At 50.5% G+C, this 16,842-nt stretch overlaps 1 protein-coding gene across 3 annotated transcripts; it reads left to right on the forward strand.

Annotated features, from left to right (window-relative positions):
* Positions 1 to 3,519: 3,519 nt before the first annotated feature.
* On the forward strand, positions 3,520 to 16,617 carry LOC129861269 (protein FAM110A-like). 3 transcript variants are annotated; one of them, XM_055932540.1, is made up of 3 exons: positions 3,520 to 3,673; positions 11,493 to 11,838; positions 12,039 to 16,617. In XM_055932540.1, exon 3 carries the CDS (start codon positions 12,046 to 12,048, stop codon positions 13,438 to 13,440), a length of 1,395 nt encoding a protein of 464 aa, XP_055788515.1. In that variant the 5' UTR covers positions 3,520 to 3,673; positions 11,493 to 11,838; positions 12,039 to 12,045; the 3' UTR covers positions 13,441 to 16,617. The 3 variants fall into 3 exon arrangements, with proteins under 3 accessions (XP_055788515.1, XP_055788516.1, XP_055788514.1); XM_055932541.1 differs by lacking the exon at positions 11,493 to 11,838; XM_055932539.1 differs by lacking the exon at positions 3,520 to 3,673 and having other exon boundaries at positions 8,597 to 11,838.
* Positions 16,618 to 16,842: the final 225 nt, after the last annotated feature.

Genomic DNA, 16,842 nt, shown 5'->3' on the forward strand with positions numbered 1-16,842 from the left:
AAATCTGCCGTTACAGAAATACCCACCACCAAAGGACCAAGCAGAGTGGAAAAGGGCGGCAGCAGCGGCCAAAAACCCAGGACTCCTGGACTTGGGAAGAGATCCTGGACGGCAAAGGACCCTGGGCTCAGCCAGGGGAATATCACCGTCCCAAGGCGGAGTTGGAGGCAGCGAAGGCAGAGAGGCGCTGGTATGAGGAGGCAGCGAAGGCAGAGAGGCGCTGGTATGAGGAGGCACCGTCTCGGGCTCCCAACCGCGTCGCCAGCATAGCCCAGTGCGGGCTATTCCACCTCGCCGCACTGGCAGGGCTACGGGGACCATTCAACCTGGTAAGGTTGGGCAGGCTCGGTGCTCAAGAGCACGTGTCCTCCTTCACGGTCCGGTAATTCCGGTGCCACCTCCACGTACCAGTCCTCCGGTGGCAGCCCCCCGCACCAGGCTGTCTCTCCGTTTTCTCTCTCCAGTTGCTCCCACCTGTCCATCGCTGTCAGAGCCTTCCTCCTCTACAGCGCAGCCAGAGTCTGAACTGCCTGCCTGCCCAGCGCTGTCTGAACTGCCTGCCTGCCCAGCGCTGTCTGAGCTGCCTGCCCAGCGCTGTCTGAGCTGTCCGTCTGTCCCGAGCCGTCAGAGCTGCCCGTCTGTCCCGAGCCGTCAGAGCTGCCCGTCTGTCCCGAGCCGTCAAAGCTGTCCGTCTGTGTTGAGCAGCCAGAGCCGTCCGCCAGACAGGAGCAGCCAGAGCCGTCCGCCAGACAGGAGCAGCCAGTGCCGTCCGCCAGGCAGGAGCAGCCAGTGCCGTCCGCCAGGCAGGAGCAGCCAGTGCCGTCCGCCAGGCAGGAGCAGCCAGTGCCGTCCGCCAGGCAGGAGCAGCCAGTGCCGTCCGCCAGGCAGGAGCAGCCAGTGCCGTCCGCCAGGCAGGAGCAGCCAGTGCCGTCCGCCAGGCAGGTGCAGCCAGTGCCGTCAGCCAGCCAGGATCCGCCGGAGCCGTCAGCCAGCCAGGATCCGCCGGAGCCGTCAGCCAGCCAGGATCCGCCGGAGCCGTCAGCCAGCCAGGATCTGCCCCTCAGTCCGGTGCTGCCCCTCAGTCCGGTCCTGCCCCTCAGTCCGGTGCTGCCCTTTGGTATAGTGGGATTGACATGGAGGGTGGTTGTTAGGAGGAGGCCACGGGGGCGAGTAAGGAGGCGGACAAAGACATTGTTAAGGTGGGGTCCACGTCCCGCGCCAGAGCCGCCACCGCGGACAGACGCCCACCCAGACGCTCCCCTAGAGTTTTAGGGGGTGCGCCCGGAGTTCGCACCTTGAGGGGGGGGTTATGTCACGTTCCTGACCTGTTTTGTATTTATTTAGTATGGTCAGGGCGTGAGTTGGGTGTGTTGTCTATGTGTTGTTTTCTATGTTGGGGTTTTGTGCGTTCGGCCTGGTATGATTCTCAATCAGAGGCAGCTGTAAATCGTTGTCCCTGATTGAGAATCATACTTAGGCAGCCGGGGTTCACGTGTGTGTTTGTGGGTGTTTGAATTTCGTGTCAGTGTTCGTGCCACACGGGACTGTTTGTCGGTTAGATTCTCTTTTGCTATTTTGTTTCGTTTAGTGTTCAGTTTAATTGTTAATAAAACATGGACACTTTCCACTCTGCGTTTTGGTCCGATCCCTACACCTCCTCTTCTGACGAAGAGGAGGAAATCTGCCGTTACACTGGTCCTGCTGTTCTCTCTGATCTGACTGGTTCTACTGTTCTCTGTGATCTGACTGGTCCTGCTGTTCTCTTTGATCTGACTGGTTCTGCGATCTGACTGGTTTCTGTTCTCTGTGATCTGACTGGTTTCTGTTCTCTCTGATCTGACTGGTTTCTGTTCTCTGTGATCTGACTGGTTCTGCTGTTCTCTCTGATCTGACTGGTTCTGCGATCTGACTGGTTTCTGTTCTCTGTGATCTGACTGGTTCTGCTGTTCTCTCTGATCTGACTGGTTCTGCGATCTGACTGGTTTCTGTTCTCTCTGATCTGACTGGTTCTGCTGTTCTCTCTGATCTGACTGGTCCTGCTGTTCTCTCTGATCTGACTGGTCCTGCTGTTTTCTCTGATCTGACTGGTTCTGTGATCTGACTGGTTTCTGTTCTCTGTGATCTGACTGGTTTCTGTTCTCTCTGATCTGACTGGTTCTGCTGTTCTCTGTGTTTGATGGGACACTGAGACAGTGGAGGATGTTATGTGGCGGGATACTGTCCTAACTAGACTAACGGTTTGATTTGACATCAACTGACTGGATGTCGTTAAATCATGATGACATATGGGGCTATTATATCATTGTAGTGTTGGTGTTCTTGACCTTTCACTTGCAGAGTGCAGACAGCTAGCCAGTGTTTAAGTGGAAAGTCGGCGCTAGTTTCACTGTGCTGTGTCAGGAAAAGAACATTCCACCCACAGAACCCTGTCCTTAACACGCCACCCTACATATAGTCTCCCATAAATAAGATGTGTGTGTGTTTTGAACTGTAGAAGAGAAGTAAAGCTCTGTCTCACAGGAAGCCATAAAGCCGCTGGTATGAATGTACTCACGCAGGGTTATGTCACATAGCACAGTCCTTTCCAGGTGTTCCCAGTAGGTCTGCCGCTGTAACACAGGCCTATCAGGCTGGAACGCAGGCCTATCAGGCTGGAACGCAGGCCTATCAGGCTGGAACGCAGGCCTATCAGGCTGGAACGCAGGCCTATCAGGCTGGAACGCAGGCCTATCAGGCTGGAACGCAGGCCTATCAGGCTGGAACGCAGGCCTATCAGGCTGGAACGCAGGCCTATCAGGCTGGAACGCAGGCCTATCAGGCTGGAACGCAGGCCTATCAGGCTGGAACGCAGGCCTATCAGGCTGGAACGCAGGCCTATCAGGCTGGAACGCAGGCCTATCAGCCTGGAACGCAGGCCTATCAGGCTGGCACGCAGGCCTATCAGGCTGGCACGCAGGCCTATCAGGCTGGCACGCAGGCCTATCAGGCTGGAACGCAGGCCTATCAGGCTGGAACGCAGGCCTATCAGCCTGGCTCGGCAGGATATCCTCATCCATTTGCACATGATTTTCTTTCCGTTACCCATCCTTTTCTATGATGTAATGTCACTTCCTGTCCGGCAGATCAGAGGTGTGTTTCAACTGGAATGAAAGTGTATGTTCATATAATAGGTAAGAGTTCATTGTTTGTTCATGGGGTTTGTTAGGGACAAAGAATGTGATTTTATGCTGGTTAAAAGAAATGGCTGCACTAAATGACAGTTTGACTGACAGTGTACTGAAATCCTACCCTGCCACAGTGGCACCATGCCCTTGTTTATCTGTCACAGGTCAAGGAAAATGTGTCCAACCTTTTAAAGGAAGTGGGGAAGAGAGTGTCAGAAAGTGTAAGGGATGTCATGTGGCTGAGAGCAAAAGTCCCTACGTCCTGCATCCAGAGTGGCTCTTCCTGATTCATGGCATAGGGCGGAGTGAGAGCAGGAGGAGGAGTGAGCCAGCCTTTAAAGGTTTGTCTTCAGACAGCACTCAGCACATGCTCACAAGGCGCAGACTCATGATCTACATTCTCATAGCCAGCTTTTCACTTAGACGAGAGGAATCTTCAGTGTCCCAGAGAGTGTTCTGTTGCAGGCCTTTGAGACTCCACTGAAGATTCCGTTCGTGAACACTCACAAGTAAGTAAACTAGGACTGTCTCAACGAACAGATCAAACAGTCAGAGTTTAGACGTGGTTTGTGTCTGTGTGCTTTTATGGTAGGAGGCTTTGGTCTCTGTTAGTTGAGGTAACCAAACTTTGACTCAAGGGAAATAAGTTTTTGTACTCCAGACATGTAAGTGGTATTTATATTAACCAGAAGCACATTCCATTTGAATCTAACGTAGATCCATTTGTTGTAAGTTGGCTGAACAAATGTGGGTCAAAAAACACAGCCTGTGGAGACTTCTATCCATGAAGACACAGAGATCATCCATTCTGTCTGTGTCTTCTCGTCTCTGGCTCCTGTGGCCTCATTGTTGCTGGAATGTTCCTAAAAATACTGCCCTTGATTATAACATTTGGCAACTCTGCTCGAAGACAATCCTCTCTCGCCTTAGTCGGGTGAAAGTATGTATGGCAGTGGAAGAATTGAAGTGTAAACACTTACCAGCCATGCATTTCAGAATGAGCATGTTGAAAACTGATCGTGCTATTGATAATGATGTAGCTAGGACCGTTGTAATACTGAACTGGGATAATGTAGCTTTAAGTCAAATCCACAGGTTGGCTGGTGGTCTGTGTATAGACTAGTGTGTACAATGCATTGGGAAAGTATTCAGACCCCTTGACTTTTTCCACATGTTGCTACATTACAGCCTTAACTCATAATGATGAAGCAAAAACAGATTCAGACATTTTTGTTTGCACAAGTCGATTTTTTTTTTTTTACATTACAATTCAGACCTTTTACTCAGTACTTTGTTGTAGCACCTTTGACAGCGATTACAGCCTCAAATCTTCTTGGGTATGACGCTACAAGCTTGGCACACCTGTATTTCGGGAGTTTCTCCCATTCTTCTCTGCAAATCCTCTCAAGCTCTGTAAGTTTTTTTAATAAAAACCTGTTTTTGCTTTGTCATTATGGGATATTGTGTGTAGATTTCTGTGTAAAAATAGTAATGTAATCCATTGTAACGTAACAAAATGTGGAAAAAGTCAAGGGGTCTGAATACTTTCCAATGCACTGTAGAGGTTGTAATATCCTCAGACCGCCAGTTAAAACAAACAAACTGCCCCACTCTCTCCTGGGCACTTTGGACTTAGAGAGGCTCTCTGCCTGCCTATGGCGAAACAACCTGGGATTCCAGGGGTTAATCATTGGATGATGACTGAGATCTGTGTGTCTGGGGGAAAGTGGGAAAGTGGGGTTTTCTGGCAAAGCCAATAGGAGGCACCAGCTGATGACTCAGCCTGGCCACTCTCTCCTCCAGAATCACATCTCTGTGATTACTGGGTGACTGGCTGACTGGCTGGCTGGCTGGCTGACTGGCTGACTGGCTGGCTGGCTGGCTAACTGGCTGGCTGGTTGACTGACTGGCTGGCTGGCTGGCTACCTGGCTGGCTGACTGACTGACTGGCTGGCTGGCTGAGTGGCTGGCTAACTCGCTGGCTGACTATGGATATGTTTGTGATTGCGTCCGTGCCTGCATATCTTTGTAATGCATTCATTGCTCTGTGCTCCCTTTCTCTCTCCTCTTAGGCTGAGCTACCACCACAGTAAAGGCCTGTGGAATTGTCTATACTGTGTTACCTAAGATTAGCAGGGCTGGGGACTGAGCCCTGGGGTTAAGGATTTCAGAGGAACATGAGTGGTTGTGAACAGTATGATGATAGATTGAGCTGGAGCACTATAGATGTGTTAGGGTAATTTAGGAATATGTGGAACGCTGTCGAATCGTCAGGCGTTTGCAGGTGAAGCAGAGTTGAGGGCAAAGGTTACGTCACAAAGCCTGTGTCAACATCGTGACTGATGATGAGGGTTTCTGAACTATTCTCTTTTTATTTTTTTGTTCTAGTGGGCTAATGTGGACAAATGGCAGATCTCAGTGTCTGTATGTTTAGCTCCATCAGGGTTTAGCTCCACCAGGGATTAGCTCCACCAGCGATTTAGCTCCACCAGGGATTAGCTCCATCAGGGTTTAGCTCCACCAGGGATTAGCTCCATCAGGGTTTATCTCCACCAGCGATTTAGCTCCACCAGGGTTTAGCTCCACCAGGGATTAGCTCCACCAGGGATTAACTCCACCAGGGATTAGCTCCATCAGGGTTTAGCTCCACCAGGGATTAGCTCCATCAGGGTTTAGCTCCACCAGGGTTTAGCTCCACCAGGGATTAGCTCCACCAGGGATTAGCTCCACCAGGGATTAGCTCCACCAGGGATTTAGCTCCACCAGGGATTAGCTCCACCAGGGATTAGCTCCACCAGGGATTAGCTCCATCAGGGTTTAGCTCCACCAGCGATTTAGCTCCACCAGGGTTTAGCTCCACCAGCGATTTAGCTCCACCAGCGATTTAGCTCCACCAGGGATTAGCTCCACCAGGGATTAGCTCCACCAGGGATTAGCTCCACCAGGGATTAGCTCCACCAGGGATTAGCTCCATCAGGGTTTAGCTCCACCAGGGATTAGCTCCATCAGGGTTTAGCTCCACCAGCGATTTAGCTCCACCAGGGTTTAGCTCCACCAGGGATTAGCTCCACCAGGGATTAACTCCACCAGGGATTAGCTCCATCAGGGTTTAGCTCCACCAGGGATTAGCTCCATCAGGGTTTAGCTCCACCAGCGATTTAGCTCCACCAGGGTTTAGCTCCACCAGGGATTAGCTCCACCAGGGATTAGCTCCACCAGGGATTAGCTCCACCAGGGATTTAGCTCCACCAGGGATTAGCTCCACCAGGGATTAGCTCCACCAGGGATTAGCTACATCAGGGTTTAGCTCCACCAGCGATTTAGCTCCACCAGGGTTTAGCTCCACCAGCGATTTAGCTCCACCAGCGATTTAGCTCCACCAGGGATTTAGCTCCACCAGGGATTAGCTCCACCAGGGATTAGCTCCACCAGGGATTAGCTCCATCAGGGTTTAGCTCCACCAGGGATTAGCTCCATCAGGGTTTAGCTCCACCAGCGATTTAGCTCCACCAGGGTTTAGCTCCACCAGGGATTATCTCCACCAGGGATTTAGCTCCATCAGGGATTAGCTCCATCAGGGATTATCTCCACCAGGGATTAGCTCCATCAGGGTTTAGCTCCATCAGGGTTTATCTCCACCAGCGATTTAGCTCCATCAGGGATTTAGCTCCACCAGGGATTAGCTCCACCAGGGATTAGCTCCACCAGGGATTAGCTCCATCAGGGTTTAGCTCCACCAGCGATTTAGCTCCATCAGGGATTTAGCTCCACCAGGGTTTAGCTCCACCAGGGATTTAGCTCCACCAGGGTTTAGCTCCACCAGGGTTTAGCTCCACCAGGGTTTAGCTCCACCAGGGTTTGTCTCCACCAGTCCCTCCCCCCATGTACCCCCCCATACCACTTTTCAGCCTGCATTTACATAACAACTCTGAACCTTAACACCTTCACACAAAGCAACAGTTTTGAATGATGCAGAGCTTGTTGATCTTGTTCATCCCAAGGCTTTAGTGTCACTGTCCTGATAGAAACACAATAACACTGGAGATGTATTAACATGAAACTCTGGCAGGCCGTTGGTGTGGGGGTTAAGACTGCCATGTGTGTACCTATCTACCTCTGAAGGACAACAGCCGTTGGTGTAGGGGTTAAGACTACCGTGTGTACCTATCTACCTCTGAAGGACAACAGCCGTTGGTGTGGGGGTTAAGACTGCCATGTGTGTACCTATCTACCTCTGAAGGACAACAGCCGTTGGTGTGGGGGTTAAGACTGCCGTGTGTGTACCTATCTACCTCTGAAGGACAATAGCCGTTGGTGTGGGGGTTAAGACTACCGTGTGTGTACCTATCTACCTCTGAAGGACAACAGCCGTTGGTGTGGGGGTTAAGACTGCCGTGTGTGTACCTATCTACCTCTGAAGGACAATAGCCGTTGGTGTGGGGGTTAAGACTGCCGTGTGTGTACCTATCTAACTCTGAAGGACAACAGCCGTTGGTGTGGGGGTTAAGACTGCCATGTGTGTACCTATCTACCTCTGAAGGACAACAGCCGTTGGTGTGGGGGTTAAGATTGCCGTGTGTGTACCTATCTACCTCTGAAGGACAATAGCCGTTGGTGTGGGGGTTAAGACTGCCGTGTGTGTACCTATCTACCTCTGAAGGACAATAGCCGTTGGTGTGGGGGTTAAGACTGCCGTGTGTGTACCTATCTACCTCTGAAGGACAACAGCCGTTGGTGTGGGGGTTAAGACTGCCGTGTGTGTACCTATCTACCTCTGAAGGACAACAGCCATTGGTGTGGGGGTTAAGACTACCGTGTGTGTACCTATCTACCTCTGAAGGACAACAGCCGTTGGTGTGGGGGTTAAGACTACCGTGTGTGTACCTATCTACCTCTGAAGGACAATAGCCGTTGGTGTGGGGGTTAAGACTACCGTGTGTGTACCTATCTACCTCTGAATGCCACGAGCCATTGCTTCAGGAGGAGATGGATAGCCTAGGGTGGGTAGTTGTTGCTCTGTGTTGGAGGGTTGTGTTTCGACACTTCCCTTCTTAGTGCACAGTATTTGGTATTCATGGCCGTATCGCTGGCTGGGGCCACAGATAACAAAGCGAGTGGATTTGAGGATAATACCATCAGTTAGGATGGGTTTGAATGGGCAGGCGGCAGCGGCACCGTCTAGCGAGAAAAGATTTACCCTCTGTTTTATCCCCAGGAACAGGAGAGCTTTATCCTAATTACCACCTGAACAATGAGACTCATTTGTTGGTGTGATTACACCCAGTATGCTAACCATACAAGAATGCTAATCACACAATAGCATGAGTGTACCAGTTAACTGGGCAGTTGTTTAGGTCAGGAGTGAGAAAAGGAGATTGGGGGGGGGGGTTACTAAATCTCTCGTCTGAACAAGAATCTGGGTTGAGTGGGTTCTGGAAAGATCACTGTCCGCCTGTGTGAGATTTGTCTTGCCTTTGACCAGGAGCTGCAGTGTTGGAGTGTTTGACAGTGTCCTGTCCTTGTGTGTATGTCTCTGGGCCTGTAGGGCTGCAGCATGGCTGTGTTTGGGGAGCTCCACGGTAGCCCTGGATGTGAATGATGACTGGGTCAGGTAAAGCCCAGACACTAGAGAGCCTGCCTGCCTGCCAGCCTGCCACTTCACCCAGTCAACACTCTGCCTGGGCAACTGGGCCAGCTATTAAAAGACCTGCCTCTTCGGGACAGCAGTGTGTGAGGAGAGACTGAGCTACACGAGATAATTCAACCTTGTTTTATGTGCCAATATCATGATTATAGTCATGTCCTTTCTGTGTGGGGACTGACATCTACATAACGTGTCCTTTCTGTGTGGGGACTGACATCTACATAACGTGTCCTTTCTGTGTGGGGACTGACATCTACATAACGTGTCCTTTCTGTGTGGGGACTGACATCTACATAACTTATCCTCTTCTGTCCTCTCCCCATGCTTCAACATAATTTGTCCTCCTCTGTCCTCTCCCCATGCTTCAACATAACTTGTCCTCTTCTGTCCTCTCCCCATGCTTCAACATAACTTGTCCCCTTCTGTCCTCTCCCCATGCTTCAACATAACTTGTCCTCTTCTGTCCTCTCTCCATGCTTCAACATAACTTGTCCTCTTCTGTCCTCTCCCCATGCTTCAACATAACTTGTCCTCTGCTGTCCTCTCACCATGCTTCAACATAACTTGTCCTCTTCTGTCCTCTCCCCATGCTTCAACATAACTTGTCCTCTTCTGTCCTCTCCCCATGCTTCAACATAACTTGTCCTCTTCTATCCTCTCTCCATGCTTCAACATAACTTGTCCTCTGCTGTCCTCTCCCCATGCTTCAACATAACTTGTCCTCTTCTGTCCTCTCTCCATGCTTCAACATAACTTGTCATCTTCTGTCCTCTCCCCATGCTTCAACATAACTTGTCCTCTTCTGTCCTCTCCCCATGCTTCAACATAACTTGTCCTCTTCTGTCCTCTCTCCATGCTTCAACATAACTTGTCCTCTTCTGTCCTCTCCCCATGCTTCAACATAACTTGTCCTCTTCTGTCCTCTCCCCATGCTTCAACATAACTTTACCTCTTCTGTCCTCTCTCCATGCTTCAACATAACTTGTCCTCTTCTGTCCTCTCCCCATGCTTCAACATAACTTGTCATCTTCTGTCCTCTCTCCATGCTTCAACATAACTTTTCCTCTTCTGTCCTCTCCCCATGCTTCAACATAACTTGTCCTCTTCTGTCCTCTCTCCATGCTTCAACATAACTTGTCCTCTCTCCATGCTTCAACATAATTTGTCCTCCTCTGTCCTCTCTCCATGCTTCAACATAACTTGTCCTCTTCTGTCCTCTCCCCATGCTTCAACATAACTTGTCCTCTTCTGTCCTCTCTCCATGCTTCAACATAACTTGTCCTCTCTCCATGCTTCAACATAACTTGTCCTCCTCTGTCCTCTCCCCATGCTTCAACATAACTTGTCCTCTTCTGTCCTCTCCCCACTCTTCAACACCGTTGCTGAACTTTTCTTACTGATTAGTTGCTGACTGTCTGCGTACAGTAACCATTCAACTCCCATATTTGTATATCCATCCCTTTTCCTGACTGGTAGAATCAGGGTCATGTGATATTTCACATGATTATTTTAATACAGGATGTAGCTAGATTAGCGAAGGCATTTACTACTGGGACTCTAATGTCTATTTGTGTGGAGAGTTCTTTAGTTTGTCACATACAGAGGGCAACAGGAGCAGTGTGAGGTGAGTTACAGTAGTCTGAGCTGCCTGCCGGTCCTGCTTTCTCTCTCTGATGCTACTGGGCTGGGAGGCTCTGGGAGACAGCAAGGCTTTAAAAAGATTAATAAAAAATTGACGGATGAATACGGTCATGCTGATGATGATAATGACGATGATGAGGGGAAAGAGATGAAACCGGTAGAACTTAGTGTGATGTAATCCGGGAGTTTGATGGTGTAACTGTAATGAAAAAAGATGTGTGAAGACAAAAAAAAAACGGAATTGCTTTTCAATTCCTTTGAAACTGGGGATCAAAGAAAAGAGGTGAACTAAGTGGTGGATGAGAGCTGTAATCTTCTGTGAGACCAGAACAGCAATGGAGCAATTCTCTTCTTTCTCCGGTCATGCATTAGGAGTATTAAAAAAGGCTCATGGATACGAGGAAGAGGTGATGCGCCAGAGGGTTTGTTGTACTGGGATTTAGAGGATCAGGTTTGGTGTTGTGGAGGGGATAGAAAACATCTTCATATCAACTGCCTTGATCGTTTTGACCCATATTTCATCACACAGACTTTCTCTCACTGTCTGTCCTGTGGTGTTGAACAAAGAGCAGAGCAAGTGGAGTAATGGAGGAAGTTGAAATGTTTTCATAAGATCCTGCTGTGTTTGATGCAACTGAATGTAAAATATTGCAGCTGTTTTACCCACTTGTCTTTTTCTTCTCCCTTTCAAATCAATTAATTTGAATGAAAATTCAGTCTGTGTTTTGTTGTCAGTGGGGGAGGGGTGCAATTGGTCAGAATCCTTTGACTACAGCCAATAGCAGTGCAGCTCCCACCCTCCACCCCTCCTCCCGGCCCTGCTGAGATTCCCTGTCTGGCCTGTGATTGGCTGCTGTGGGACCCTGTCAGCCAGTGGCTGTGAGCGTGTTTAGGGGAGGAGTCAGATGGCATATTAAAACTGGGCTGTCTGCTCTCCTTTCCTTCAGTGTGCTCCTGTGTGCTCGTGTTAATGTGGAGTGGTAACGTTACAGGGAGTCCTATCGGTCTGACACAGTCTTCCTCGCTCTGTCTCTCCTCTCCAGGAGCCCTGCTGGAGCATCACCCCAGGGTACCCCGGGAATCTGTGGAGCTGCCAGTTGATCTGCTGCGTTTGAGGATAGTGGGAGGACTGGACAGACTGAGCAGGAGATTTAGTCGCTCAGACAGTCTGACAGTTTTCTGCTGTGTGATTTAGTTAAAGGGACCAACCAGCAGCTGCCACCCCAGGATATGCCCCCATTGGGTCACTGAGCCGGACTGATGTGTTGTGCGAGCCATGGTGACTCTTTCCCACAAGTAGCCTTTCAGTGAGGAAGACTGCGAAGAGGACAGACAATAGACCAGAGGAACGACGTGAAGAAAGGAGGAAGAGCAGCAGCAGATAAACCAGTAAGATAGTTAAAGGTGGCCTTGGGTGGCAGGGAGAAGAGGAGAGGGGGGATAAAAGCGGGAATATAAAATTCCTATTTTCTCTGGTTTAGGACATTTGAGAGCGCAAAAAGGACGTTGAACATTACTCCCCCCCCCCCCCCCCCCCCCCCTCCCCCCGTCTCACCCTCTTTTCCTAACTCTCTGTTCCTCCTTCACAGCTCCAGAATGCCTGTAGAGACCCTCCGGCCCTCAGACGGGCGTCTGGCAGGGGTCCCCTTCACCTCAGCCATGCCTTTCCGTATCCTCAACAAGGGACCCGGCTACTTCCGGCGGCCCGCGGAGCCCGGAGCTGGTAAGCTGAGTGCGGTGGAGCGTCTGGAGGCGGACAAGGCCAAGTACGTGAAGAGCCAGCAGGTGGTGCTCACCAGGCAGGAGCCTGTCAAACCACCCATCATCCGCAAGCCTCTGCTGTCCCCGGGCATGATGCTGCAGTGTCGGATCAACGCCCCCCCGGCCCGCAAGGTGCCCCGGCGGCCTGCCGACTCAGAGAACGGAGGAGGGACAGGAGGGGTAGGGTGGCGGAGGGGACCACCTCTTAACCTGGAGATCCTCAACAACCTCATCAACAATGTGTGTGATGGACCCCTTCTCTGCTCCCCATCTTCTGTCCCCTCCTCGCCCTCCACCTCCTCTCCTTCATCTGGGGGGAACAGCATGGGGAATGGACTCTCAGCTGACCAGGAGAGGAGCAATCGAGTCCTGAGCAACCTTAAACCGGTTAATAACTGCAACACCTCCTCCTCCACCACCTCCTCCTCTTCCACCTCCTCTCCCCTCAACAACAACAACAGCCAGACCTGCCCTGCCGAGCCCAGCCACCGGCCGCCCCCTGTCCCAGCACGGGGCATCAGGGTGGGGGTGCCAGCGCCCTACAGCTCTCCTAACTCAGTGACGGTGCGCAGGGTGGATGTGAGGCCCCAGGCTGAGCCGAGGAAGCCCCAGAGGACCCGGTTTCAGCCTCAGATCAACCCCAGACAAACTTCCCAGCCCCAGGTGGCTCAGGCCCCATCACCACCACCCTCACAGCCGGCCAAGCCCCAGCCCCTCACTCCCACCCGGGCTTTGCCCTCTCCCCCAACCTACCTGCCTCCCAGCCCCATGCTGATCCGGGCGGACATGATGCCCCCAGCCTCCCCTGCTTTCACCCGCCTGTCCTCAGCCAGCTCCAGGGGGTCTCGGCCCGGCTCGGCCCGGAAACACCCCTCCCTACACCGCTCCAAGTCTGACCTGAGCGACCGGTACTCACGAGCCACAGCCGACCTGGAGCGCTTCTTCAACTACTGTGGGCTGCACCCAGAGGAAGTAGAGGGCATGGGGGGAGTGGAGCGCTTCGCCAGGGCCAGCTCAGACATTGTGTCTGTGTCCAAGCTGCGGAGCGCCAGCACCCCCAGCTCTGAGTGTGAGCAGGCGCGGGAACAAGGGGAGGTGGAGGGCGAGGAGGGTCCTGCTCGACCCGGGGAGCGTGTCCCCTACGGAATCTCAATCATCGAGAGGAACGCTCGTGTCATCAAGTGGCTGTATGGGATCCGGCAGGCGCGGGACGCTGTGTCCAACGTTTAGAGGAAAGAGACAGAAGGGGGAGGCTCTGGAATTATACCCAGACCTAGAGGAAAGAGACAGGAGGGGGAGGCTCTGGAATGATACCCAGGCCTAGAGGAAAGAGACAGAAGGGGGAGGCTCTGGAATGATACCCAGACCTAGAGGAAAGAGACAGAAGGGGGAGGCTCTGGAATGATACCCAGGCCTAGAGGAAAGAGACAGAAGGAGGAGGCTCTGGAATGATACCCAGGCCTAGAGGAAAGAGACAGGGGGGGGAGGCTCTGGAATGATACCCAGGCCTAGAGGAAAGAGACAGGAGGGGGAGGCTCTGGAATGATACCCAGACCTAGAGGAAAGAGACAGGAGGGGGAGGCTCTGGAATGATACCCAGACCTAGAGGAAAGAGACAGGAGGGGGAGGCTCTGGAATGATACCCAGACCTAGAGGAAAGAGACAGGAGGGGGAGGCTCTGGAATGATACCCAGACCTAGAGGAAAGAGACAGGAGGGGGAGGCTCTGGAATGATACCCAGGCCTAGAGGAAAGAGACAGAAGGGGGAGGCTCTGGAATGATACCCAGGCCTAGAGGAAAGAGACAGGAGGGGGAGGCTCTGGAATGATACCCAAGACTAACACAGGTTGTTTTTTATTTATTGATAAATCCCACAGACAATTGAGGGGTAGATATTTTCCTGGAGGACATTGTTATTCTGTATTGTGTTGCCTTACGGCATGTATAGTATCATTTCTTAGAAGAGAAGAAGGACCAGAAATCACACTCCTCTCTAAACAAATATTCAAAGCAATAATGGCAGTGGTAGAAATGATGGAATGCTGAGGATGATGGTGATGTTGACCAGATGCTCTGGTTCCTGCTGTCACTGTCTGTCTGAAATACAGGTACTTCGGAGGCTGTGTTTAGAGTCCAGGCCCTGTTCTCTCTGCACAGGGGTCCAGGGCCCTGTTCTCTCTGCACAGGGGTCCAGGGGGAGGCTCTGGAATGATACCCAGACCTAGAGGAAAGAGACAGAAGGGGGAGGCTCTGGAATGATACCCAGGCCTAGAGGAAAGAGACAGAAGGGGGAGGCTCTGGAATGATACCCAGGCCTATTATACCCAGGCCTGTTCTGTCTGCACAGGGGTCCAGGGCCCTGTTCTGTCTGCACAGTGGTCCAGGGCCCTGTTCTGTCTGCACAGGGGTCCAAGGCCCTGTTCTGTCTGCTCAGGGGTCCAGGACCCTGTTCTGAATTTACAGAATCTAATGATGCAAGAAAAGGCTCTGGGTGTTCCACAGCTCCCACACGTGTGTGTGTGTGTGTGTGTGTGTGTGTGTGTGTGTGTGTGTGTGTGTGTGTGTGTGTGTGTGTGTGTGTGTGTGTGTGTGTGTGTGTGTGTGTGTGTGTGTGTGTGTGTGTGTGTGTGTGTGTGTGTGTGTGTGTGTGTGTGTGTGTGTGTGTGTGTGTGTGTGTGTGTGGAGCAAGAAAGACTAGAACTTCATTGATACTGTGAAACATGAAAGCTTCCATTAAAATAACCTGTTTTACTTTCTTGTAACCTTGGCTGTAAGACTGTTAATTAATACCGTTGCTGTCAAGCATGCAAGTGAAAGTTAATGTGTCCTCATCTCAACAAAGCACGATCACCTATACTCACGACTCACAGTTGAAACAGACGTGTTCAGGTCAGTGATAGAGTATGGTCAATCGCTGTGTATTGTGTCTGCGTTTTCTGTACCGCAATTGAGTCTCTAATCAAACATGTCAGCATTGGTCAAGTTAGTCTCTGTTTATTCAGGGAACAAGGTATCTGTCTGGGCACGGATGACAAAGAGAGTCTTGTGATGAGTGGATGGTTGAGATAAGTGTAGGTTGGATGAGTAGGGTGCTGTCTGGGGTTCTAGGAGAGACACACACGGCTCAATGGAAGAGGGATCAGGACGGTAGGTCTAGTGAGACAGGTTGATACAGGAAGTAGTTTTTATACAGGTTGATACAGGAAGTAGTTTTTATACAGGTTGATACAGGAAGTAGTTTTTATACAGGTTGATACAGGAAGTAGTTTTTATACAGGTTGATACAGGAAAGAGTGTGAGACAGATTGATACAGGAAAGAATGTGAGACAGATTGATACAGGAAAGAGTGTGAGACAGATTGATACAGGAAAGAGTGTGAGACAGATTGATACAGGAAAGAGTGTGAGACAGATTGATACAGGAAAGAGTGTGAGACAGATTGACACAGGAAAGAATGTGAGACAGATTGATACAGGAAAGAGTGTGAGACAGATTGACACAGGAAAGAGTGTGAGACAGATTGATACAGGAAAGAGTGTGAGACAGATTGATACAGGAAAGAGTGTGAGACAGATTGACACAGGAAAGAGTGTGAGACAGATTGACACAGGAAAAGTGAATTATCTCAAAAGGGAACAGGTGTTCTAGAAGGTTCTGCGTGTACTCGACATAGTCTACTGAAATGGACCGATATTTATTTTTAAAGTGTAATTTGAAGTTACAAACTATTGTAATATTCAACAACCAGTGCATAGCGTAAAAAATGTGTACAAAAGTGCAATCTGATCGTATCTATGTGAACATGCACACACACACACACACACACACACACACACACACACAACAACACACTGTCAGCCAGCCACACAACATGAGTGTGAATGTTGTGAAGTGCGTGTGATGATAGTATAATATGCACTCTGCTCTGTGGGAAAGAAAAGGAGGAAAGACTATTTATTTATTCGACTGGTCATGGTCACCTAATAATCCCCAGTTTACAATTGGCTCATTCATCCCCCTCCTCTCCCCTGTAACTATTCCCCAGGTCGTTGCTGCAAATGAGAACGTGTTCTCAGTCAACTTACCTGGTAAAATAACGGTAAAATAAATAAAATAAATAAATAAATTTATTCGACTCCCTGTTCCTCTCAGGGGAGACAGACGGAGGGCTCAGCCATGGTTTGGTCTGGTGTTATGATGATGTGGGTCTGGGCCTGGTGTGTGATGATGTGGGTCTGGGTCTGGTGTTATGATGATGTGGGTCTGGGCCTGGTGTGTGATGATGTACTGTTGAGTTCAACATTTTCCGGCTGCCCAAAGAAAAGTCAAGCTATCCTTATGCTGCAACATGGTGTCTTTCTTAACATGTCAATAAAGAATAATGTTTTCTTTGTTGAAAAAAAGTATTTCCCTGGTCAGTATTTGATGTGATATTATACACCAGAGAAAAGTGTCCTTCTCTCTTTTCTTCCTGAGGTGGTCCAGTGCTGGTTGTCCCCACTTGCCCTCCATACTCAGGGAGAATGGAATGGGTAGTGGGTACAGGAGGGGGCTGTTACCCAGCCACTGAATTCTCATTCCACAGTGTCCCTGCCTGCCAAACCATGTTCCATAGCACGTCATTTCAACAT

The sequence above is a fragment of the Salvelinus fontinalis genome, chromosome 8 (assembly GCF_029448725.1).
Source record: "Salvelinus fontinalis isolate EN_2023a chromosome 8, ASM2944872v1, whole genome shotgun sequence".
NCBI lineage: Eukaryota > Metazoa > Chordata > Actinopteri > Salmoniformes > Salmonidae > Salvelinus > Salvelinus fontinalis.